The sequence below is a fragment of the Typopeltis vanoorti genome, chromosome 5 (genome assembly GCF_054136105.1).
Source record: "Typopeltis vanoorti isolate ZY-2024b chromosome 5, IOZ_Tvanoo_1.0, whole genome shotgun sequence".
Lineage (NCBI taxonomy): Eukaryota > Metazoa > Arthropoda > Arachnida > Uropygi > Thelyphonidae > Typopeltis > Typopeltis vanoorti.
The window spans coordinates 163436096-163463887 of NC_143553.1; the positions used below are offsets into that span (position 1 = coordinate 163436096).

General features: G+C 38.4%; 1 protein-coding gene across 1 annotated transcript in view; it reads left to right on the plus strand.

Annotated features, from left to right (window-relative positions):
* The window catches only part of LOC150107016 (cell adhesion molecule Dscam1-like), a 754963-nt gene that overhangs the window by 615667 nt on the left and 111504 nt on the right, over positions 1–27792 (plus strand). Inside the window, exon 26 of the mRNA XM_090393540.1 lies at positions 12062–12162. Coding sequence (XP_090249666.1) covers positions 12062–12162 — 101 coding nt within the window. The remainder of the gene's footprint in view (positions 1–12061; positions 12163–27792) is intronic.

A 27792-nucleotide genomic window follows, 5' to 3' on the forward strand; every position in this document is an offset into this window, starting at 1 on the left:
TAAAATTTATTAAATATTCCAATATATTTAACACATAACAGTGTAAAATGAGCATCATTCAAGGAGAAAGCAAAAGTTACTTTGAGCAAAATATATAGAAGTACTTAATAAATTTTGGTTTCCTCTACACATGTGAAACTGTTATTTAAAAAATAGTGTATGTCTACAATGCATGTTTCCATTAAATGACTGATACTGTATGAAAAGTTTAGATCATTATTAACTCTAACATCAGTACTAACTAACTTCATCTCTTCTCATTTGCCTATTACCAACTTTTTAAAATTCACAGACCTTTAATCTATTCTCTATAATCTATAAATCTTGATAATCTAGAATCTAGAAAATTATAGAAATTTAATATAATCTTGAGGGCATTTCCTCTAATCTGGGGGTGTATTGGGTGTCAAGGAAAGATAGTACCTCTCCACTTGGACTGTCACGTGTAATTGTGGTTCAGATAGATTGGTTCTCACTGGACACCCAACTCTCACTTATGGCTCCAAGAAGCTACTATAAACTGGTAGCAGCCACACCTTGGTAAACTGTGTTGATCCACAGGCTAAACTAAGTGAGGGTAGCCAGATATGGCGATCTCAAGCAGTGACTGTATTCGGTGAATTGGCTGCAAGCAGCGTCTGTACTCCATGTTAGGAACTGCTGAATTCAGGTCAAAGAGTGGTGGTTGACACTTGACGAAACTTAACCATTGAAACTGATTGGATCCTAACCAACCTAAAGATGCATGCCGGCTCGGCCGTTGCCTAGTCAAACAAGGGTCACGCCCACTATTACGGAATCAAGCCGAAAAATATGTTATTGTATCAAAACATCACCTAATAGACAGGAAAAACATAATAAGCATAGTGACATGGAGTGTAACAATCCTTCACCAGGAAGGAGCATTGGAAATACTACTGCATGAAATAGACAACTACAGATGGGAAGTTATTGGACTCTGTGAAACCAGATGGACTGGAAAATGAGAATTTCACCATGGCGAGTACAAAATTTTAATTTAAGGCAGGGAGGACAACAAACACCAAGAGGAGAGTAGCACTTATATTAAAACCAAAGGCTCAAAACACTATTGTCTTACAATCCTATCTCACCTAGGATAATTAAAGCAAGATTTAAAACATCAATTGGATCACTGACTATTATTCAAGTATACTCACCAACGTCATCAGAAAAAGACATTGAGGAGTTCTATACAGATTTGCAAAAAGCAGTACAGCAGACATCAAGTCAAGATCTCCTAATTGTAACGGGGGACTTAAACACAAAAGCAGGCAAAGACTGGGATACCTGGCCAAGAGTAATCAGACAGTTTAGGTATGGAGAAAGCAATGAACGTGGCAAAAGACTGCTAAACTTCTGCTCAAATAAGAGACTAACAATAACCAACAATTTTTTTAAACAACCAAAACCCCAAAGAAAATGGAAAGGATATCACCAGACAGACAGACAAACCAAGAATATGATAGACTATATTATTGTAAATCAAAGATGGAAATCAAGTATCCTAAATTGCAGATGCTTTGCTGCAGACTGTGAATCAGACCATAAACTTGTATTAGCAAACATAAGAATAAAGTTAAATTCTGAAAGCACTTTCAGAGTCAAAAGGAAATTGATTGTAAAAAAAACTACAAGACAATAATATTCTAAGAAAATATCAACTAGAACTAGATAAAAACCTAAAGGAACTGCCGAAACGGAATATAAGCATCGAAGAACATTGATGCAAATTAAAGGAAATAATACTAAAATTGGCAGAAAATACTATAGGTTACACAGAAAGAGAAAGTAAAAAGGATTGGATCTCGAATGAAGTAAAAAGGTTAGGCGATCAAACAAAAAGCATGAAATTAAAACAGAACTATATCAGAAACGAATATAATAGATTATACATACATACATCTTCAAGCCCCACCTTTCCTAATTGGGTTGTGGGGACAACAGGTGCAAGAGGAACTTCCAATGGTCATGATCCTCTGCCACCAAGCTCAGGTGTTCTGGTGGGATTCCCAAACGTGTCCATTCAAGGTTTTGGATATAATCTATCCAGCAAGTCCTTGGCTTTCCACGTGGCCTCCCACACTCTGGCTTGGCAAAGAGGGCCTGCTGAGTGAGCCTCTCTTGTGGCATTCTGACCAGGTGCCCGTTCCAACATAACTGTGATCTCTCAACACGAAGAAGCAGCGGTTGAGTATTGAGGGTTTCCCAAATTGCAGAGCTTCTGATTCTGTTGAGTCTTGTCAGCTCCGCAACCTATCAAAGGAACCTCATTTCAGCCGCTTGGATTCGTGTCCGCATTCCTTCAGTCATTACCCAACTCTCATGACCATAGGTGAGGATGGGGACATAGACTGTATTGAAGACAGCCGGCTTTGCCTTCTAGCTTAACTCCCGCTTCAATACTACCGAACGGCCAAGCTCCCGCAATATTGAGCTTGCTAAGCCAATTCGAGTATCTAGCTCTACATCCCATTTTCCATCATTAGTGAATATGGATCCAAGGTATTTAAACTTCTCCACCTGCCTCATTAGGACTCCACTTACATGTAGAGTGCACTGGGATGGTTGTCTTGAGACTGCAAATGTTTCAGTTTTGGCCACACTGATCTTCATTCTGGAGTCTGCACAAACAGCTACAAACCTATCCAGGGTCCGCTGGAGGTCATCTGTGGAAGAGCTAAGCAGAACTAGCTCATCTGCAAAAAGCAGACGTCCAATGCTACATTTTCCAATTCTGACACATTCACTGCCTCGGCTGTGCCTATCAATCCAGTCCATAAATATTATGAAAAGGAGGAGTGACAGAACACACCCTTGGCAGAAGCCAACAAAGACTGTGAAAGGTTCAGACTTTGTGCTGTTTACCCTGACACAAAACTCTGGGCATTCATACAGGGACTTGATGGCAGCTAATAGTTGGCCATCCACTCCATACTCCTGTACTACCTGCTAAAGCTTATCCCGAGGAACCTGGTCTTATGCCTTCTCCAAGTCCACAAAACATGTGTAGACATTCTTGGCATATTCCCAAGATTTCTCAAAGACTTGCCTTAAAGTGAAGGTTTGGTCAGTTGTGCTTCTACCAGGATGAAAGCCACATTGTTCTTCCTGGAACTTTGACTCAACTATGCTCTCATCGTCTTTCCAAGCACCTAGTATACACTTTCCCAGGCAGGCTGAGCAGAGAGATGCCATGATAGTTACTGCAATCCTTCTGGTCTCCCTTCTTGAAGACTAGTATTATTATGCCTGTCTGCCATTGCTTTGGTGCTCACCCAGATATCCAAGCAGCCTGACACACTCGAGTCAGCCAGTGAACACTGTCTTGATTTAAGGCTTTTAGCATTTTGGGCCAAATTTCATCATCGCCAGCAGCCTTGACCGATTTTAGCGATTTTATTGCTAAATGGACCTCTTCTTCTGTGAAACTAGTCATTGCCCCGATCTACACCTCTTGGATGTCCACAACTGCTGGGCCACCCGGGTTAAGAAGGCTCTCAAAGTATTCCCTTCATCTGTGGAGGATATCCTTCTCGGTTGTTAAAAGTGCACCATTAGAGGCCTTAATTGCCCTTGCTGTGGTGGATAGTCTGCCAGAATACTTTGTTTGTATTTGCATAGGATGAGTCTAATCTTTCTCCAAAGGATTCCCACGACTTCTGCTCTGCTGTCTTTACTGCCTCAGCAGCAGCTTTTCATGCCTCAGCATACCGCAAACGCATCTCAGGTGACCTGACCCTAAGCCATGTTAGGTAGGACTCCTTTTTTGCCCGGACAGTTTTTTGGACTTCTTGCTTCCACCAAGGTGTTCTTTTCTCACTGCCCATTGCCGTGCCGAGCTGCTTTCTGTCACAGCATGAGAGTGCAGAGGCTGTGACAGCTGTTCTGAACAGCTTCCACTCCTCCTCAACATCTGCAGTATGCTTGGGAATCTCTTTGAACCTGGAGGAAATGTCATCTGCAAAATTCTTCCTCACAGACTCAGTTTCCAATGCCTCCCATTTCACGCGGTAGGCTTATGCCTACCAGCGTTGAAGGTAGCATCTGGTTTCTGAAGACATAAAGTGCAAACAACAAGGTGGTGGTCAGTTGACAGTTCTGACGAACATCCAACACTGAGGAATATAGGTCTGCTGAGACTATAAAGAAGTCAATCAGAGATGTTTGTTCTAGTGTATCCCTGTACCAGGTATACTTATGGACTTCTCAGTGCTGGAAGAAGGTATTCATTATGGACAAGCTGTTAGTACAGCAGAAGTTCAATAATTTCAACCTATTTGCGTTAAGGTCAGGGGCATCGTTCCTCCCAACCACACCCCTCCGTGGCTGGTCATCTGTTCCAACATGTGCATTGAAGTCACCCATTATCAGCACTGATTCCATGTCTGCCACCCAGTCAAAAGCAGCATCCACTTCCTCTAGGAAGGCAGAGTATTCAGACTCCAGATTAGGTGCATAGGCTTGCACCACAGCCAAATCATGGTTTTTCATCTGAAGCCTTAACACATACCCATCCCCCCAATGGGATCCACTCAGCAACGCAATCTGACAGCTGGGGGCTTGTGAGTATCCCCACACCTGCCTGAGCAGACATTGTCGGGCTCACACCAAAGTAGTAGAGCTTCCGTCCCTTATCCAGGTCAACAGTTCCAGAGCCTCTCCTCTTGGTCGAAGAAAGCCCAACTAAGTCTAGCCAGTAGCGCTTGGCTTCCTCAACCAGTTCCAACTCCTTCCCTGTCAGAGAGAAGATGTTCCAGTTGCCTAAAGCCATAGTCTGGTGCTATTGTCGTTGCCATTTCCGTCCTTTTGCAGAACCATTTCTTTGCGCTGCTCCTAAACACCTCCCCAAATAGGTAGCGGGTCCATTGATGGAGTTTCCTCTAGCAGAGTGCTGAGGAGTGGTGTCTAAGGGAGATTGTAACATATTTTTCGAATGGGTCCCTCTGCCTAAAACCCGAACACATCCCTTGGTAACTCGTGTGACGGACGATGTGGTATGAACATTTTTTTATGGCCTGATCATGTTACAGTGTTTGATAATGTCCTGTTAGCACAAGACGAAATGACACAGCAAAATAGGAAAGATTCCCCTCGAATACTCTAGTAGCATTCGGGGAAGGAGCAAGAAGTGAAGAAAGAAAGAAGCAAGGGAAGAAGAGGAGGGACCAGTCTACAGATAATATAACAGATGTATATAACATGAAGTAAGGCATCAGGCACCTTGGGTTTGCCTTGCCTGTACTCACTAAATTGAGCACTGAACCAATATAATAGATTAACCAGAGAAATTAGAAAACTAGTTAAAAAGGACAAGAATAACTGGTTAGAAAAAAAATGCAAAATGGCAGAGAAGCTATGGATTATATAAACAAATAGACCACATTAGAAAGACATGGACAACAAAAATGATAATGATCAAAAACAAAAAAATTCAACTAATTGAAAATAAAACAAAAAGAATGGCCAGATGGGAAGAATACTTTAGAGACTTATATAACAAAAATGGCTCTCAGGATATTACTATTCCAGCCACCAAAATAGAAGAGGAAACAAACATCTTTACCAAAGAAATAATAGCACACAGCATGGAGGCTTTGGAAGGCAGTGACACTAATGATTTTGAAAGCATATGGTGTGAGGTAGTGGTGGGCAAGACAGGATATTTAGTGGGGTGATGTTACAGATCAAGGAGCACAGAGGGTGGGAACCAGGAGATGTTTACACAGTTGAATTTGGCAAGTGCAAGAAGAATGATTGTTAACAGAGATTTTAACTACAGTAGTATAAATTGGGGAGAGGAAGATGCATGTAGCAATAAGGGAATGGAATTTCTAGAATTCTTGAAGGACAAATGTCTTAGGCAACATGTAATAGAGGGAACAAGAGGTTCAAGAGTTTGGGATTTGGTTATAGCATCAGAAGAGTTGATAATAACAGAGATGACATCTCTCCCACCAGTTGGAGAGAGTGACCATATGGTTTTGACTTGGAAAATGAATAGACATGCAGGAGTATTAAAGAGACAGGAACGTATGTGGAATTATAAGGCAGGTGATTATAATAGTCTAAGACGTCACCTTGGGGAAGTTTCATGGAGGGAGGATTTGGAAGGCAGGGATATCATTAGTGCATGGGAAATTGTGAAAGAATATTTGTTAGCAGCAATGGTAAGTTGTATATCACGAGTGAAGAAGAGGACACAATTTGGAGTAAAGTGGATGACAAACAATATTAAGCAGGAATTGCAAGCGAAAAAAAGGCTATGGAAGAAATATAAGGAAACAGGTGAAGAGAAGATGCATGAAAAATATAAGACACAGGCCAGAAGAGTGACCAGTATGGTAAGGAAGGCGAAACTGGAATATGAGAGATTGGCCCTAAGATCCAAAGAAAATCCTAGGGAATTTTTTAGCTATGTGAACAGTAGGAGGAGAAATGACTGTGGATGATATTGCAGGATAAAAATGGGAATAGAGTGACTGATGCAGAGGACATAGTGCAATTGTTCAATGAACACTTTATTGGAGTCAGTTTTAATACTAGAGCGATAGGGCAGGTTCAAGGTTTATAGATACAGGAGGAGAGTGTGTTTAAAATACTCTGGATGTCAGTAAAGCTGTGGGACTGGATGGTATTTCACCACGAGTTTTGAGAGAAGGTGCAAGGGAACTGACAGTGCCTTTGACCTGGCTTTTCAATGAAAGTCTGGCTGAAGGAAAGGTGCCCATGGAATGGAAGGAAGATAAGATAGTGACATTGCATAAGGGTGGTAGCAGACTGGAGGTGTCTAATTATATGCCAGTTTGCGTGTCATCAGTAGTTGTTAAGATCTTTGAGAAAGTAGTGAGGCATTGAGTAGATGAAGTTGGTGTTATCCATGAGATTCAACATGGATTTGTGAAGGGGTGCTCTTGTTTTAGCAATATGCTAGCCTTTTATAATAAAGTTACAAGAGCATTAGATAAGGGAAAGGCAAATACTGCCATTTTCTTAGACTTAGCGAAAGCATTTGACAGGATGCCACATGATAAGCTGATATTTAAGTTGCAGCACATGGGTCTGGATGTCTGATTGGTCAACCGGATTCAGGATTGGCTGTCCGATAGGCATCTGAGAGTTGTGTATGGTGGGACAGTTTCAAGGAGGCAAAGGGTTACAAGTGGGGTCCCACAGGGCTCAGTACTGGGACCTATATTGTTTAACCTTTATATTAATGACATTGTCAGTGGATTGCAAGGGGATATTCAGTTGTTTGTGGATGATGCGAAGCTGGGAAGGATTATTAGTAATAGTGCAGATGTGGGAGCCCTGCAAGAGGATTTGAATAATCTAGATAGATCAACAAATGAATGGTGGTGTCGGTTTAATGCAGCAAAATGTAAGGTCTTGAGGTTTGGGAAACATTGATGGGACGCTGCATACTCTATGGGAGGAAGTAGGAGAGACAAGAGATCTGGGTTTCATGATTGATAGAAACCTGAAATTTAGGGGACATATTGCAAAGGTAGTGAAGGTAACTCAGAGGATTGCTGCAATAATGAGAAGTACACTGACCTGCAGAAATAAAATGGTTATCATTCCGTTGTATAAGACTCTGATCAGACCACACTTAGATTATTGTTCTCAGATCTGCTCCCCAGGATTTGAAGGGGATAAATTAACTGCAGAAAGGGTACAGAGGCGGATAACAAAGATGGTGTCAGAACTGTACAATGTTAGTTATGAGGATCGCTTGAGGGAGTGTGGACTGTAGAGTTTGGTGGATAGAAGAAGGAAAGGTGATATGATTGAGACTTTTAAACTGTTGAGAGGTGGTTACAGTGTTGACACTAGGGAGTTCTTTCGCTTGATTGAACAGCGGGAAGGATTCATGACAAGGGCCATCCCTGGAAGTTACGAAAGGAAACTGTGTGAAAGAGGGTGAGGAGTGGTTTCTTTGCATGGAGGGTGGTTGAACCATGGAATGCATTGCCTGATGGAGTGGTGAGAACGAGAATGGTCAATGCATTTAAGGAGTGGTATGATAGACTTTGTGTTTCCTAGGAGGGACCTCCCTCGATGAGTCTTGATAGACTTTGTGTTTCTTAGGAAGGACCTCCGACGAGAGTCTTTTGACTCCATGGAGGCCTGAATAATAATAATAATAATAATAATAATAATAGATAAACTTAAAACTAGGAAAGCACCTGGTGTTGATCAAATGCACGCAGAATTCTTAAAAGCAGGAAAGGAATAACTTTTGGAACAATTAAGAACATTATTTGAAAAGATCTACAAAAATGAAGCAATGCCTACTGATTGGACCAAATCAGTTATAACTCCTATATATAAAAAAAAAGGAGATAGAACAGAATGCGTAATTATAGAGGCATTAGCCTCTTCAGTATTCCAAGTGAGGTTTTTATGAAACTACTCCAAAAAACACATTAAGCCATATATAGAACTAGCATTAGGAGAAGAACAAGCAGGTTTCAGACCAGAACGAAGCACAATTCACAGTTGTTCCACTATTCACCTTAAGACAACAATTAGAAAAGACATTAGAGTACAACCAAAGTTGCAATATAAAATTCATAGACATTTGTCAGGCATTTGATTCAATCCATAGAAGAGAACTATGGGAAACTATGAAAGAATTTGGAATTCCCAACAAAACTATAAAAATAATAAAGAATCTATATAAAAATCTGAAAAGTGCAGTATGAGTGGAGGACATCTTAACCAACTGGTTCCACACAGAGAGTGGATTAAGACAGAAATGCAATCTGTCACCCAGATCTGTTCATTCTTACACTGGAAGATGCAACCAGTAAGGCCTTAAACAAAGAAGACTCTGCAATCAAAATATATGGGAAAAATATAACAAATTTAAAATTTGCAGACAACATTGCATTACCTGCAAGCATGGAAGAAGATCTAATGAATTTCTGATAAAATAAAGGAAGAATTTACTAAAATAAAGAGCCAAAAGGCTTCACTTCGGCAATGCATAATTATATAAGTTAAGTGGATATTAAATCCAACATCATTTCAAAGCCGAATACATTAACTATAAAAGTTTCATGCAAAAATTGGCAAAGGCAAGACCCAGCCTACAAAACCATGTAGCTCCTTATAAAGTACTATTCCCCATTCAGTCCTGAATTCTGCCTTTTACCAACTTCTCCAGTACCATAACCACTACCACTCCTGAGATACTGATTGGCCTGTAATTTGCAGGTTCTGTCATGTTACATCATTTATACAATGGAATTCTTTTGTCATCTTCCCCACCCCCAACACCTTCCCTGAACTGAGATTTAAATTAAACAGCTTAATCACCGGAGGTGCCAGTTCCCTTGCACATTCCCATAATGACATAGGCTAATATTCCATCCATTTTCGTGCTCATGTTTGCATTAAGGTTTTGCAATACCCTAAGTGCCTCTATATCAGCTACCTCTGTTCTCCCATTAATCAATGACCCATCTAACACTGAAGTATCTCCACTTGGTACGCACTTTCAAAATGATCACTTAATAACTCAGCTATTTGATTTTCTTCTGTCACTTCCCTACCACCAGCACTGGTTAGTCATTCTTCATTACTTGAATAGCAAAAGAACTCTGTGATTTCCTTTGGCCCCATCATAATTAGCTTTGGCCTTCTTTACTATGCAATTCGCCCTTCTTGGCTGCCTTGTACTGCTCATGGGCATGCTAATTATCTTTCCTTTATCCACGCTTCACAACTTTTTATACAACTCCTGTTTAATGATGCTATTCATCCAGCTAACTTATACCTGATATATATCATCCTGACTCTGGGTATACAGTACTGCTTTCTCCAAAAATCTCCTTGACCCTCTTCCATGCACTTCTGATATCCCTCCTGTCTCAATTCTTATGCCAAAACACTGCTCTGACTCCTCATTTTCTCATAATTGCCTGCTTTGTAATTTCACTCATATCCTACCTCTCTTAAGAGAAAATTCTGTATGTCTGTCAATCTTCCAAATTAAAACAGTATGATCACTTTCCACCCCAGTTGAGAAAGATAGTGCTCTCACCAATCATAATTCAATCCAGTCACTTGTCACCCACTAACAAAAAATGTATCCCTTTGTTCTCTCTCTCTCTCTCTCTCTCTCTCTCCCTTACCATATACGGAAAGATTTTATACACATCTATTCTGTAAAATCCCTTCTGCCTTTATCGTATCATATACTCTATGCTTATTTTCCAGAGAGGATTAAAACATTATTATTATTATTCTAAACATCATGCCAAACACTATCCAACATTTGTGTCTGTCATGCTTTTGTTTTGAACTCATTCACAGTCATGGCATGGATGCGCTAACCACTTAGCCAACCATGCTGGTAATAATTAGATAGAAATTTTTTTGCTATCGTGGATTTTTTATCTATCCAGATTGGAACAATTTATTTGTTCCTCTGAAGATATATTTCTGGTCTGGAGAAAAAAATTTCACTCTCAGAAACAATGCTCCATCTGAAAAATACACATGTACATGTGTATTTTTCAAATGGAGCATTGTTTTCCGAAAGTGAAATTTTTTGCTCTGAATCAGAATGATTTACTAGAGCAAAAAAAAATTTTGCTCCTTTATATTAAATCCTCAAAGATAGATATCTTAGAACCTAAACATCAATTATTTCAGTAGGATAGAAATATATTTACAAAAAAAAAAAATCATTCCACTCCAGAATAATTGTCTGAGGATCATAAAGGATTCATTCTTTGGATATTTATTTCAGCCCTGGTTTTAACATTACATAATAAATAAAAATATTTGTAATAGATACCTTTTTATATTAAATCTGTATACACAGGAGATCACAAAATCTGTAGTACATCTATCATATGTAAATTAAATATGGATTACCTATTCAAACAGCAGTATAGATGAAATGTATCAAATAATTTATGCTTCATATCCATGTTGTTACAATAATATCTAAATCGTATTTTAACTTCAATGGGCACTTTACATCTACTTATTTATTTGAAACATTGTGACTGGTACTCTGGTCGATAGTAATGAAAAAAACTGACAGCAGGAAGCTCCTTATAAATAAGACATAGGTAGATAAGAGTGAGATTATTTATAAAGACCGACATGAATTTGTTAAAGGCAGTTTTTAGTTGGTGAGGGGCAAGTTAGTCAACTGGATATATCTGTTCTCTGCTTATAGTTGTGGATTTAAAACTCAGATTTCTCCTGGGATGCCCTGTGTGTGTGTGCATAAGAAATTTGTGAACCAATGAAAATCACCTGCTGCCTACTGGCAGCAAGTGATTTTCATTGCCCAATGTGATATCATCACCCTGCTTATTTGGAGACCCAAAGAGGCTTAAAAAAGTATCATATTTAGTTTCTAGAGATGGCCATATTATCAGATCCTAGGACACCTGTGGCCCATGTCTACTTATGGTACTGTTCACATCCATCATTCATTCTTAGGATTGTCATAAAAATTTAAAAAATAAATAATCAATGCTAATCACACACTGAGATATGTGTTTCAAGGATCATTGCAAGAATTATTTACTTTTCTGTTTGGTAATCACAAATTTAAGAAAACAGTATAAGGAGAGAGAAATTGTTACAATTTTTTTGAAAAGGAACATAACAAAACAGTATATCATAAAGGCTGAAATTGAGCTTGGGATTGCAATAACTGCAATTTAATAATAAGAACTGAATAGCCAGAAAATCCAGATTTCACACCTGTATTATAAGAATCCATGAAATGTATAGATTAAACAGATGCTAATCCATAAAGTGGAAGTACAATATCACAAATCATTCTCTACCTTTTTTGATGTTGAAGACACAAATGTACACACAGTATTGAAAAATTCTGCTATAGATCATTACATTTTTATTAAGTAGCAGTGACCAAGGGCAGAACCTTATAATATCCTATTTATGATCTTCATAGATGGGAAATTAGAAATAAAGAAATTTTTAGAAAAGTAATTTTTTCTTACCTTCTCTTGAAATGATAAATAAAGTGAAGATGATTTACTTTCAGCTCGGGAAGATGCTCACGAGTATGCTGAACCATATGCAGCAATGGGAAATCCAAGATGTATAGTAGATGAGGGAGACTGCAGGACATCACTGTCTATTCCAGTGAGTTGTGGACTTTGAATATATATTATTTATATGATTAAACTTCAGACGAGACTAGAAAATGTGTTATATACAGATTAGAGAATGTGTTATACATTACTTAAAATTATAATAATGGAAATAATTTGTAAAATATTATTTATTAGTAGAATTTTAGCCTGAATATCACAGGCATCTTCAGCACATGTAAAAAGGCTAATTAAACAATAACTGACAATTCCAAAAGACACCACCTAAGTAGCTAAGTAAAAAAATAAAAAAATTAAAAAATTAAAAAATAAATAAATAAATAAATATATATATATATATATATATATATATAAAAATAAAAAATTTCGCACGACTCCAGGGAGTCCTTAGACTCATCAGGGGAGGCCCTAAACATCATGTCCACACAACTATACAACATTCTCACAGTATCTCTCATACCTTGCCTTGAACTCGCTCACCGTCATAACACCCACAACAGACTCTGGCAGCTTATTAAATTCATTTACCACTCTAAAACTAAAGAACCCAGCTCTAACACCCCTGCTAGCCACACTCTTGCCCAGCTTCCATGGGTGTCCCCTAGTTCTCCCACCACCAGTCCTGATCTCAGAAAGATCCTCTGAATTAATCCTATAAAATCCCTTTAGCAATTTGAATGTCTCAATCAGCTGCCTATCAACTAGTTTCTGCAACCCACAATTCTTCAACCTGTTCTCATATGGTTCATTCCATAGACCTGCTATCATCTTGATCACTCGCCTCTGGATCCTCTCCACCTCCTCCCCATCAAGAAGGAACCGAGGTGACCAAATCTGGGCACAGTAGTCGAGATGAGGTCTTATCAAGACTCGGTACAGAGGTACAATAACTTGCTTCTCTGCTTGTCAAGGTATTTTTCAACAACCAAGTGAGTCGATGAGCTGATTTAGCTACTTTTGCAATGTGCCCCCTAAACTTCATCTCCCTATCCACCAACACTCCCAAGTCCCTGGCCTCATCAATCTCTTGGAGTACAGTTCCACCAATGTGGTATACTGCTGCTAATCTTTTCACCCCAAAATGCATAACCTTACATTTTGTCACATTAAATTGACATCCATTCTCCTTAGCCCAGAACTCCAATCTATCTAAGTCATCCTGCAAGACTTTGACATCTTCTGCATTCACTATCGCCCTACCCAACTTTGCATCATCAGCTAACAAATGAACTGTTCTTAGATCCTTCCCTATATCGTTAATGAACAAATTAAACAGCAGTGGTCGAAGAACAGAACCCTGCGGCACACAACTAGTCACAGGCTGTCTTTTGGACTCTACTCTTGAATAAACTACTCTCTGATATATCTCCATCAACCGCCCACCTATCAATCTCACTAACCCTATATCCTTTCCCATATGTTGCAGTTTACAGATTAGAATTCCATGTGGTATCCTGTCAAATGCCTTAGCCAGGTCCAGCAGTATCATGTAAACCCATTACTCTTATCCAGTTAAGCCGTCACTGTGTTATAAAACTTAGCAAGTTACTGAGGCATGATCTACCCTTCACAAAGCCATGCTGTCCCCTGTACAGTATCTCATTTTAATCAATCCATTCCTGTATTTTTCCCTTGACTACTTTCTTCAAAAACTTGACAACAACTGATAAGCTGATATGCTGATCGGTTGGTAATTTGCAACAGTAGTCTTGGATCCTCCTTTATGCAGTGGAATTTTTTTCCCCTCTTTCCACACCTTTGGGACTAAACCAGACCCGAGAATCAGATTAAACAACATGGTCAAGGGCACTGATAATTCCTTAGCCGCTTCACGCAAGACCCGTGCCAGGTCTTGCGTGAATATATATATATATATATATATGTTAAAAATACCAAGCAATTTTAAACCTGGTTTTACTCCATTTCCCAAGTAAGCAAACAGACAAACAAGTCAAGTTTGCGCCTGCAACTGATGCAAGTCTAGCTGATCCTACAGCTAGTGCAAGACCAAGGCAACTTGTGGTAAAGGTGGCATAAGCTCTGATCACTAATCTTAATATTTACCCTTAATGCCAAAACACATCTCCAAGAAGGGGATGCATGATGTTTTGTATTAAAGGCAAGGGGCCACCACCCAAACCGGTTTCGACCTTTATTGAGGTCTCATCAGGAGCTAGGCTAGAAATACCAAGGTTTAGTAACACAGAGCTTATAAGTATTTTACCAGAACAAGTTGCCATAAGGTGTTTTAACCTTATTAAATAAAAATCTCCAGAGGAGATATAAATGTAGAAAGTATTTCACCTTGGGTATAATAAATGTTAAAAATACCAAGCAATTTTAAACCTAGTTTTACTCCATTTCCCAAGTAAGCAAACAGACAAACAAGTCAAATTTTGCAAACTTGACTTGTCAAGTTTGCAAAATTTGTGTAGTGTGTGGTGTGGAATGAGTTTGATGGGCGAAAGGATTTATACAAGATGGATGGCCTGCATTTGAATGGATTTGGTGTGCAGAGACTGGAAAAAGTATTGCTGAATGAAGTGAAAATGGATATGCAGAACCAGGGAAACTAGAACTACCAAGGAGGGAGGGGATCAGTGAGACAGTTGAGTGTAAGAATGTATATAATGTACCCGAGCCAGTACTAAGGACAAGCAATCAGATTGGGATAGTTAGAATAATGCATCAAGATAGGGATGGGACAAAGGCACCTCTGCATTTCATGTATACAAGTGCCAGTAGTATTAAGAACAAGAAGGAAGAATTTTTGGCCTTGGTTGGCTCTTCCTGGCCACAGGTTATTGGCATTAGTGAAACATGGCTGATGGAAGATGATATAGTTAGTGAGATAGAATGTGTAGGTTATAGTGTGTTTAGGAGGGACAGAGAAATAAAATGGGGGGGGGGTGTTATTGATGATAGCTGATGAACTGCGGCCAAGGAGAATTGAAGTTGTATTGCAGGATAGTGAAAAGAGCTCATTTGAGGCTATTTGGTGTGAGATTGAGACTGCCAGAACAAAATATACAGTTGGGGGCTGCTATAGACCAGGTGATGGAATAGATGGTGGAGATAGTATGCATAAATAAATTGATGAAATGAGAGGAAAAGGGTAATTATTATGGGGGATTTCAGCTATGGTAACATTGATTGGAAGGATGAGATGACACATGTGAGGAAGGAACTGAATTTTCTTCAATTATTAAGGGATAACTATCTGAGACAGCATGTAATTGAAAATACTAGGGGTTTGAGAGTGGTTGACCTGGTAATAGCATCTGAGAATTTGACTGCAATGAATATAACCATGTTGCCACCTATTGGTGAGAGTGATCATAAGGTCTTAACCTGGGAGGTGGCTAAAGGTGTGGAATTTTCGATTAAGACAGGGTATATGTGGAAGTACCATGCTGGCAAGTATGACAAGCTTAGGAGATTGCTTGGTTCGGTGCCATGGCATGTAAAACTGCAAGGGCTGGATGTCGATAGAGCATGGCAAGTGGTCAAAGAGCATTTACAGGAGGTTATGGCTGATTTTATACCTAGGGTCCAAATAGTAAAATAAGTAGGCTTTAAATGGATGAATAACACCATTAAGCTTGAGCTGCAAAAAAAGAAACAACTGTGGAGGGAATTCAAAGAGAATTGGTGACCTGCAGGCACATGAACGGTATAAAGCACAGGCCAGAAGGGTAACGAGTGTTGTTAAAAAAGCAAAAGCGGATTATGAAAGGAAACTAGCTATGCAAGCTAAAGAGAATCCCAAACAGTTCTTTCAATATGCTGCAAGCAAAAAACAAAAGCTGTACACGGCAGAATGATTTTAAGGAATGCTGATGGTAAGGAAGTCACTGAATCAGTCAATATAGTGAAATTACTGAGCGAGCACTAAGAGTATATCATCCAGGTGGTGACATTGAAAGAATGAAGGAACGATTAGTTTATATGGGAATTGTAATGAATGAAGTGGAGGTGAATAGTCTATTACAGAACCTTAATGTGAATACATCTGTGGGATTGGATGGTATTCCGGCACGGGTCTTACGTGAAGCGGCTAAAGAATTATTAGTGCTCTTGACCATTTTGTTTAATTTGAGTCTCGGGACTGGGTTAGTCCCAGGGGGGGGGGGGAGAGGGTAAAATAGTTCCACTGCATAAAGGAGGTTTCAAGACTGCTGTTGCAAATTACTCACTGATCAGCATATCAGGAGTCGTTGTCAAGGTTTTGGAAAAAGTAATCAAGAGAAAAATACAGGAATGGATAGATGAAAATGGGATACTGTATGGGGATCAGCATGGTTTTGTGAAGGGTTGATCATGCCTCAGTAACTTGCTCAAGTTTTATAACACAGTGACGGCTGAACTGGATAAGGGTAATAAGTTTACAGTGATACTGCTGGACCTGTCTAAGGCCTTTGACAGGATACCACATGGAATTCTAATCCGTAAACTGCAACATATGGGAATGGATATAGGGTTGGTGAGATGGATAGGTGGGCAGTTGATAGAGAGATATCAGAGAGTAGTTTATTCAGGAGTAGAGTTCAAAAGATGGCCTGTGACTAGTGATGTGCCGCAGGGTTCTGTTCTTGGACCACTGCTGTTTAATTTGTTCATTAGCGATATAGGAAAGGATCTAGGAGGAACAGTTCATTTGTTCGCTGATGATGCTAAGTTGGGTAGGGCAATAGTGAATGCAGAAGATGTCGAAATCTTGCAGGATGATTTGGATAGATTGCAGGACTGGGCTAAGGAGAATGGATGTCAATTTAATGTAACAAAATGTAAGGTTATGCATTTTGGGGTGAAAAGATTAGCAGCAGTATACCGCATTGGTGGAACTGTACTCTAAGAGATTGGTGAGGCCAGGGACTTGGGAGTGTTGATGGGTAGGGAGATGAAGTTTAGGGAGCACATTGCAAAAGTGGCTAAATCAGCTCATCAACTCACTTGGTTGTTGAAAAATACTTTGACGAGCAGAGACAAGCAAGTTATTGTTCCTCTGTACTGAACCTTGATTAGACCTCATCTTGACTACTGTGCCCAGATTTGGTCACCTAGGTTTCTTCTTGATGGGGAGGAGGTGGAGAGGATCCAGAGTTGAGTGATCAAGATGATAGCAGGTCTATGGAATGAACCTTATGAGAACAGGTTGAAGATTTGTGGGTTGCAGAAATTGGTTGATAGGCGGAAAAGGGGAGATATGATTGAGACATTCAAATTGCTGAAGGGTTTCTATAGGATTAATTCAGAGGATATTTTTGAGATCAGGACTGGTGGTGGGAGAACTAGGGGACATCTATGGAAGCTGGGCAAGAGTTTGGTTAGCAGGGGTGTTAGAGCTGGGTTCTTTAGTTTTAGAGTGGTAAATGAGTGGAATAAGCTGCCAGAGTCTGTTGTGGGTGCTTTGACAGTGAGTTCAAGGCAAGGTATTATAGATACTGTGAGAATGTCGAATAGTTGTGTAGACATTTATTTATTGCCTCCCTCGATGAGTCTGAAGACTCCCTGGAGTCTTAATTATAATAATAAAAATATATATATTTATATACAATTATAAAGTTAGGAAAAATTAGGTGATATATATTATATGCATGCGTTTAAAATTATTAACTGACTAAAACCGAGTAAAATTACAAGAGATTTAATAAGGTTTCACTATTAGTTTCATTGGAAATGCAGACTTCATCAGGTGAATACAGTATCATGTAGTAAACAACATCTTAAAAATATATTGTACTTTAGACAAAACAGAGTTTACAACAAGTAGTAGTGTTTGAAATTTGAAAAATGGTTTGCTGCAACCGCAAATGAAATATATGCTAAAGATACCAGGAAAATTTATATACTTGGTTGGTATCATTTTCCCAAGTAAGCAAAACAAAGTTTTGTGCATGAAATATATTCACATCTGAGCTACTTGTATATAATTCTTGGTATCTTTAATGTATATTACATCCAAGGTAAAAAACTTTCTACATCTTTCTGTCATCCAAAGATTTTTATTAAGAAGGTCAAGCACCTTTTGTCTACTTGTATATGAGATATATATGATTTCTGTATTAGTTCAACCTTGGTATGTCTCCCAGGTCTGGCTCCCACTAAAGTTACCTCAATAAAGGTCGAAATCAGTCTGGGTAGTGGCCTTTCCCATTATGCATTGCATTATACATGCCTGAAAGGGGGTGTGGTTTGCATTATTTGATATATACTAAGGCAAGTGATATGAAGTCATGAGTCTCTATATACAAGTAGCTCAGACATGAATATATTACATGTGCAAAACTTTGTTTTCTTACTTGGAAAAAGGATTAAAACCAATATATAAAATTTCTTGGTATCTTTAACATGTATGTATATATATATAAATATATATATGAAAAAAATAGATTTAATGACTATAAAACTGAGATAACATATAAAGATTTTAATGATAAATACTACTAGCATATAGCATATATTATATATCAGCATATAGCAGCCTTCTTCAGGTATTTATAAAGGAATACTAATAAACATTGAATAATCTAAACAAACTGGAAATTACAGGTACAAATTGCCTCACATAATCGATACATAAAAACGTTGTATTTTTTCAAGTTGTTCCAACTGGCATGCCATTGTTTATTGCAATTGTGCGTGCAGGTTCACGTGAACGCCAATATTGAATAACTGCAGCATGGCTATCTGGGATGTTATAACTTAAATTGTTGTTTAAGTGGACCGGGTTCAGCAGGATTTCCCTCGATTCTACAATTTTCCTCTCAAACTCATCATCACAGCGAAAGATATTTTCTGATCTATTCCAGCAAACGGAGTGGCTTTGTTGGTCATCATTAGGATTATTTGAAAAAAGAACATGACTGGATAATGCAGTTACATGAGATCTTTTATAAGAGATGTCTCTCTTATGCTCTTCTATCCGTTGTTCAATAGATTTGTTTGTTTGTCCAAAGTATGGGATATTGCAATCGCACCACAATTTATATACTCCAGGGTACTTAAGGTTGTGATGAGTAGATTTTGGATGGCTGATTAGAGAACGGATTTTAGGAAGTGTGGTGAAGAAGGTCCTGATATTATATTTTTTAAGGACTTTAGCTAATTTTTTGGAGACTGTGCTAATGTATGGAATGGAGTAGGATCCAGAAGAAATTTCTTAATTGTTTTTTCAGAGTATCCATTTTGTTTAAAAAATAAGAGTGAGGTGATTCATTTCTTTTTGTAGTTCATCTTGTTCATTTAAGAGAGAACGTGCTCTGTGTCCTAAGGTAGATATAGTTCCAAGTTTTTGTGGTGGAAAATGATGAGAAAGATTATGCAGATATCTATTGGTAGATATCTGCATAATCTTAATCTGCGTAGGTTTTCTGTACATAGAGATTTTTAATCTTCCAGAGCATTGTGTAAGCATAACATCCAAGAAAGGTAAGGAGTTATTATTTTCTAGATCAGCAGTAAATTTTATATTAGGATGTTGGATGTTTAGATGACGAAGAAAATCTGTGAGAGATGTGTGCCTGTGATTCCAAATAATGAATATATCATCAACATATCTTTTCCAAACTTTTGGTTTAAATGAGAAGGAAGATATGGCTTTCTTTTCAAAATCTTCAAGGAAGATGTTAGCTAGCACTGGGGACAAAGGATTGCCCATTGCCAGGCCTTGTTTTTGTTGGTAAATGGAGTCCTGATATCTGAAGTAACCAGAATGAATGCAATGCTTTAATAAAGTGAACATTTTTTTGGATAATTTGTCCTGTAGTAATGTAAGTACCTCATCCATAGGAACGTTAGTAAATAAAGATATAATGTCAAAACTAGCTAGAATGTCATTTTCATCGATGGGAATATCTTTAATATGAGAAACAAAATCTGTGGTGTTTTTGATGAAAGATGAAGATTTATTGGAGAAACACTTGAGGTACTTTGCTAAATATTTTGAAAGTTTATATGTAGGTGAATCAATTCCTTCCACAATTGGGCGAAGAGGGGTGTTTTCTTTATGAATTTTGGGAAAGATTTTTAATTGTTCTGAAAGATTTTTAATCTTTCAGAACAATTAAAGCGATGTTTTATATCATCTCTTATAAAAGATCTCATGCAACTGCGTTATCCAGTCATGTTCTTTTTTCAAATAATCCTAATGATGACCAACAAAGCCACTCCGTTTGCTGGAATAGATCAGAAAATATCTTTCGCTGTGATGATGAGTTTGAGAGGAAAATTGTAGAATCAAGGGAAATCCTGCTGAACCCGGTCCACTTAAACAACAATTTAAGTTATAACATCCCAGATAGCCATGCTGCAGTTATTCAATATTGGCGTTCACGTGAACCTGCACACACAATTGCAATAAACAATGGCACGCCAGTTGGAACAACTTGAAAAAATACAACGTTTTTATGTATCGATTATGTGAGGCAATTTGTACCTGTAATTTCCAGTTTGTTTAGATTATTCAATGTTTATTAGTATTCCTTTATAAATACCTGAAGAAGGCTGCTATATGCCGAAACTAGTAGTATTTATCATTAAAATCTTTATATGTTATCTCGGTTTTATAGTCATTAAATCTATTTTTTTCAAATGTACAACAACCGAGTAAAAGCTGATCACCACATATATATATATATATATATATGTATACACATATACATACAATTAAAAAGTTAGGAAATATTAGCTGATTTAAAAAATTACTATCTCCCACAAAGGGTATCACTCTCCTAACAGATCCAATGGTCTATGTCTATCCCCTTTGTGGGAGATAGTACTTTTTAAATCAGCTAATCTTTTTAATTGTATATATATATATTGTGTGTGTGTATATATATATAATATATATATATATATATATATATGTTTTTATTTTTTTATTTTTTTTACTTAGCTACTTAGGTGACACCTTTTGGAATTGTCAATTATTGTTTAATTTGCCTTTTTACATGTCCTGAATATGCCTGTGATACTCAGGCAAAAATTCTACTAATAAATAATATTTTACCTGAGTTATTTCCAGTATTATGATTTTAAAGTATATAAGACAGTGTTGGTAGAATGTTTGCTGTGGAGGAGGGGGGGGGGGATGATAGTGTAACTTTGGAAGGAAAGAAAGATCAGAATTTGGAAAGTAAAAAAAGAATCAGAGTGCGTTTGTGAACTCCCCTGATGAAATTGTAAATCTACTATGGTACATTAGTCCATAGGTCTAGAAACTTAGCTGTGGAGATCTATGGACTAATAAAACTTATCTCTCACCTAAAAACTTTTGCAACCATCCATACCAAGGTGGAATTTGAACTTATTGCCTGCTAGTTGGAGAGCTGATATGCTATCCAATCAGCCAAACCAGGCTAGATGGTACTAATGGCCTGATATAGTGTATGAATCAAATAACAAAAGATAGGAGAGCAGTGTTCAAAATTGTATATCAGTTGTGTGTGTGTGTGTGTGTGTGTGTGTGTGTGTGTGTGTGTGTGTGTGTGTGTGTGTGTGTGTGTGCACATGCATGCGCATGCATGCATATGAGAGAGAGAGAGAGAGAGAGATTGAAGATAATGTGTTACCTTGATGCAACAATGAACAGTTGAGGAGGTGATTAATGATAATGAATGAATGCCATGATATTGAGGATGTGTGGAAAAAGAAGTTTGGCACATGTAGATGTGTAGAATACATTTGATGTTAGGAGAGAATGTGTAGAAAAAAAAAAGAAGTTTATATAAGTATAATGTGATTTAGATAAGGATAATACACTGCGATTATAAGGATAATAGTAATGCATCTACTTTGTCTCTGTAAGTTCAGTTCCTGTCTGTGACTGGTCTCTTTCAATGAAAATTCACCTATCATTATTGAAAGAGACCAGATCTCTCTTCTTCATTGAAAGAGAGTTGTATATGACCCTTCCTCCATGTGAGTTAGTCGGTCTCACATGGAGGAAGGAAGGGGGGGGGGGTTGACCTGGTTGACCGAGTGGTTAGCATATCCACTCTCCAGCCAAAAGGCTGCAAGTTTGAATCCTGCCATGGGCATGGATGTTTGTGATTGTTTGTGGAAATGCTAGTGATGGTGGTGGTGGGGGGTAGATGGCATTGGTGTATTTGTGGTTGGTTGAGACAGAGAGTTGTATAGCAGGTGCCCTCCCTTAACAATAATAATAATAATGAGTTTATGACCTTGATAGAGTTTCATTTTGCCAAAAATTATAGTTGTTAATGAAATGTAGTTAGTGATAAAGTGGATGACAGGAATAATGGTTAAAAGGTATGGTATTAAAAAAAAGTACCATATACATTATCATGTTTCATAGGAAGGGAAGAGTAGAGTATAGCAGACAGACAAAACTATGCTTGCTAGAATTGAGAATCAGGTGGGAAAGTGTATCACTAGTTTGGAAAACATATGGTATGAGGTGGAAGTGGGGGGGGGGTATAAAGTAGTGGGGTGCTGTGTGCGTGTGTGGAATGTAGAGGGTGAATAGTGTTGGATGTTTAAGCAACTTATTTTAGCTTATGCAATACAATACAATACAGGCATTCATTGAGCAAGATTTCACTGTCATGACATAGATTGGAATGAGAAATCAGCATTTAACATAGAATTTTGGAAGAACATTTATTTCTGGCAACATCGGGTGGAGGCAGCATACTGTGTATAGAGGCTGTTGATTTCACATCAATTGCCTCAGTATCTCATAATAAAAATATTATGGGAAGGGTCACTATCCAGAGTAGTGAACCAGCCATGAATATACTTCACATGAAGACTTCATTAGATTTTCTCTGGATAACAGATTAAAGCAAGAATATAATTTTTTGTGAAATATATGTAATATAATTTGTAACCTGGTGGTAAAACCTTCTATGACTATCTCTGATCTGGAGTATTTAATAATATGATAATATAATCTTTTTGAATTATTCGATATAGGTAATACATGACATCTACATTGATTTAACCTTTGTATCTTTCTGGGTCTGGCTTCCTCCCACTGATGTAGCATAAATGTGTCACCCCCCCCCATTGAAGTGGTCCTGATGCTGCATTCCATTGAATATTTACTATGTTATGGCATTGTACCTACTGATATGGCCTTGAGCAGAGCCCTTCAGTTAATGCTTACCTTAGGAGGTGAGCAGTTCTGCTCAGTGGTAACTTTTTTGTCTGTCACTGAGTGGAGCCATTGTTGAGTGTCATGATGAGTTCAGTGATCCTTTCAGGTTACTTAGTGAGATTTAAAATGGCTCTCCAAACACTCAGCATTTTTGGAAAGAAACCCCCCACTCACTTAAACCAACCACTGGTCTTGTTCACTGCATCTTAATGGATACTTGCCTATGGCATAACTTCTATGACCTTGATCGATGTCCTTTGGTGGATGCTTATCCTAAGAGATGAGTGGTTCTGCTCGGTGATAGGTTATTGCCTGATGCTGTGTCAAACCACTTCTGAGTATCTAAATAAGTTTAGCACTATTTTTAGGTCATTTAGTGAGATTTAGAGTGATCTTTCAGATCACTCTAAATCTTATTGTTGTTGATACTGCTGTGATCTTTCGGTTGCTTGCAGATGATGCAGAGCTGGGAATGATTGTTGCTAGTGGTGCAGATGTGGTGGCCCTGCAGGCAGATTTGAATGGGCTGGATAGATGGGCAGGTGAATGGGGATGTCGGTTTAATGCAGCGGGATGTGGGGGTCTTGGGGTTTGGGAGGCTTCGATGGGATGCTGCTGCATACTCTGTGTGGGGGGAAGTTGTGCTGAAGGAGGTAGGGGAGATGGGAGATCTGGGATTGGTGATTGATGGAGACCTGTGGTTTAGGGGACATGTTGCAGGGGTAGTGGGGGTGGCACAGCGGATTGCTGCAATGATGAGAGGGATGCTGACCTGCAGGGATGAAAGGATTGTCATTCCATTGTGTGGGACTCTGATCGGACCACACTTGGACTGTTGCTCTCAGATTTGGTCCCCAGGATTTGTGGGGGGTGGGTTGGCTGTGGAGGGAGTGCAGGGGTGGATGACTGGGATGATTTCGGGACTGAGCAGTGTTAGTTGTGAGGATCGGCTGAGGGGGTGTGGGATTTGGTGGATGGGGGAGGGAGGGGTGATGTGATTGAGACTTTTGGACAGTTGAGAGGTAGTTGCAGGGTTGATGCTGGGGAGTTCTTTTGCTTGGTTAAACAGCGGGAAGGAGTGATGACAAGGTGCTACCCCTGGGGGTTGCAGGGGGAGGCTGTGGGCAAGGGGCTAAGGAGTGGTTTCTTTGCATGGAGGGTGATTGAACCGCCATGGGGTGCATTGCCTGATGGAGTGGTGAGTGCAAAAACAGTCAGTGGGTTTAAGGAGTGGTTTGATAGACTTTGTGTTTCTTAGGGGGGACCTCCCCTCGATGAGTCTTGCTAGACTTTGTGTGTTTCTTAGGAAGAACCTCCCACGATGAGTCTTTTGACTCCATGGAGGCTTGAATAATAATAATAATAATAATAAGAGCATGTAAGAAAGTTTTCAAGCGAATAAAAGTTGAGCAGCTCTCAGATGTGAACTGCAGACTAAAATACACAAACATTATTCAAGAAAAAATGAAAGGGTTTGAGAACAGGAACCAAACCTTAGAGATTCACTGGCACACCCTGAAGAAAACATTGACTGATTCAGCCAGAGAAGCATGTGATGAGGTTGTCTACAAAGATAGATAAATTTGAACTCCTTGGTGGACACAGGAAGTTAAAGAAGCAGTGAAGGAAAAGAAGAAAGCATATCAAAAGTTCCTGGCAAATAAATCAGCTTGTGCTCCTAGAGAATACAGAGACAAATGTAAGAAAGTTAAACAACCTGTAAAACTAGCTAAACAAAAAAGTGTCATGGGAAGATTTTGGTAAGAACATAGAAAATAAATATCAGAAAGTGGCAAAATATTCTGAAGGTTGTTGAAAAAGATCAGAAATGGAGGGAAAGAGTGCTGTAAAAGGAATTAACAATGATCAAGGTGACATGAAAACTGGAGAAAAAATATATTGATGTATGGAGTAATTACTTCAAAATATTGCTAAATGAAACAAGCAGTGACAACACAGTGGTAAAAACACTCAACAGGCATGCAATCAGGAATACATATCCATACTTGAAGTAGAAAAAGACATCAAAAGCCTGAAATGTGGAAAGCAACAAGAGTAGATGATATTAGACCAGAAATACTCAAGTATGGAGGTATAAAAGTCTTACAGTGGCTGCACTGCATAGTTCAAATGACCTGTACAGATGGACAAATTCCAGATAATTGTAGTAGAGCTGTGATAGTACCCATATATAAAAAGGGAAATGAAACTGAATACTGTTTCCACTGCTAAGCACTTCTGTCTTTTCAATACCACTCTAATGATTTTTCCCTTCATCTCTTTCTTCTGATCTCTTGCACTCATCACACCCTTACTTCCACACACTGTACTTTCTCCTGTACACTCACTCCAAAGCCATTCAAATTATCTCATTAGAAAATATTGTTGCAAATGAAGTGTCATATCTTCCTCCAGTTGGTAAAAATGACCATGAAGCAAGCACTTGTGTGGTGCCCAGCCATATCAAGACTTTTGTGAGAAAGGATTGTATGTGGAACTTTTGGCAGGTGATTATGGCAAGCTCAAGAGGCTGCTTGCAACGATATCATGGAATGAGAAATTACATGGGAAGGTGATCATTGCTGCTTGGTCGCTACTAAGGAAGTATCTGGCAGAGGCAATAACTGAGTGTATTCCAGAGGTGAGGATATTAAATAAAGTATGTGTAAAATGAATAACTGAAGAGGTAAAGCATGCCGTCTGGAAGAAGACATTGTGGAGGTGGCACAAGATAAATGGAGATAATCAGTTAAATGAGGAGTACAAAGAAGGAAGGTGACTCACTTCGCAAGGATAGTGAGGAGGATATAGTAGAGGTGCTTCATGAGCAGTTCATTAAAATATTCCATCCTTGTGATTGTAACATAATGCATAACTCAAGAGCAGTGGGAATGAGGAAGGAACAATGATGGTGAGTGAGCAGGAGGTGTATGAGGAATTAAGTAAACTTGATGTCAACAAGGCCATGAAACATGATAGAGTATGACTGCGTGTCTTGAGAGAATGTTTCAGGAAGTTAACAACAGCTTTAACTGACATTTTTTGTAACATTAGTCTTAGATTACCCCAGGCTCCAAAGGAGTCGAGAGATGACAAAATTGTTCTGCTTCAAATACATAGGCCTGGGGAAAGAACCTGTAAAACTACTAGACATTTAATAGTGACATGCATATTACACATGGTATAATTTTTTAAGGATTAATGAAGAATTTGTGTCTTCGCTTCCCAGTGCATGACTGCAACATTTTACGTGTGAAGCCATTATTGGGGAAAATATATATGTATCTAGACCTTCTCTAAAAATTAAAAATGAACTACAAAAGACAAGAAAAAACTTCATAGAAAACTTATTGTTTATTAATAAATTAAAGAATTCTGTATGTTAGTCAAGTAAATAATAGTTTAATATCCGACATGCTTCACTGACTAATATCTGTCAGCATTTTCAAGGATACACTGGTAAGCAATGGAAAGTAACAAAAACTCGGAAACTAACCAACAATTCTAAAGATTATATAAAGTTATCACGGTGCGTGATACAATACGCGTGTCGCAAGTACAATGTTTTATTTGTTGAGATATTTATTGTAATTTTCATGAAAGTTCATTTCTTTTTGGTTAAATGATCTGATTAGAGTTTTCCATATATCTGATAGGATTAGGCCTTGATTCTTATTTAAGTTACCTGTTGAACGGGCGACTGTAGCAGCTTCTTTGAATGTTCTGGAATGGTAGTTCTCTTCTATGTAGGGCATATGACTCATATCCCATTCGATATTATGGTTGGTAGAGGCGAAGTGGGAAGAAAGGCCTGATATATCTTGTCTGTTATTCCTTACATAGCTTACTATGTGTTCTTTCTTTCTTGTTTAAAGACTTCTAGATGTCTGTCCGATGTAATTGATACCGCATGAACAGGGTATGCTGTAAACTCCACTATCTTTCGGGGATCTTATAAACTTTTGAATGATCTCAATAGGTTTGAAGGTTACTCTGATATTATATGGTTTTAGAAGAAGAGCTAATTTTTTGGATATGGTACTAGCAAATGGAATTGTTATAGAGCTGATGTATTGGGTTTCATCTCGTTGTCTTTGCAGCATGTCATTAAAGAGAATCTTGTTGATGATTCTTGTAGGGTAGCCATTTAGGGATAGATCTCTGGATATTTTCATTAATTCTTCTTGTAAGTTGCCAGGGTCTGTGGTACACTGTATAGCTCTTTATTTGAGCATATGGATAATGCTGAGTGTCTGGGATATCTGGTGAGACGAGTCGAAATGGAGGTAGCATCTAGTGTTAGTAGGTTTTCTATATACCGACAGGTTGATGCTATTGTCATTTAACCAAAAAGAAATGAACTTTCATTACAATAAATATTCAACAAATAAGATGTTGTACTTGCGACACGCGTATTGTATCACGCACAGTGATAACTTTATATAATTTTTAGAATTGTCGGTTAGTTTCCTAGTTTTTGTTACTTTCCATTGCTTACCAGTGTATCCTTGAAAATGCTGACAGATATTAGTCAGTGAA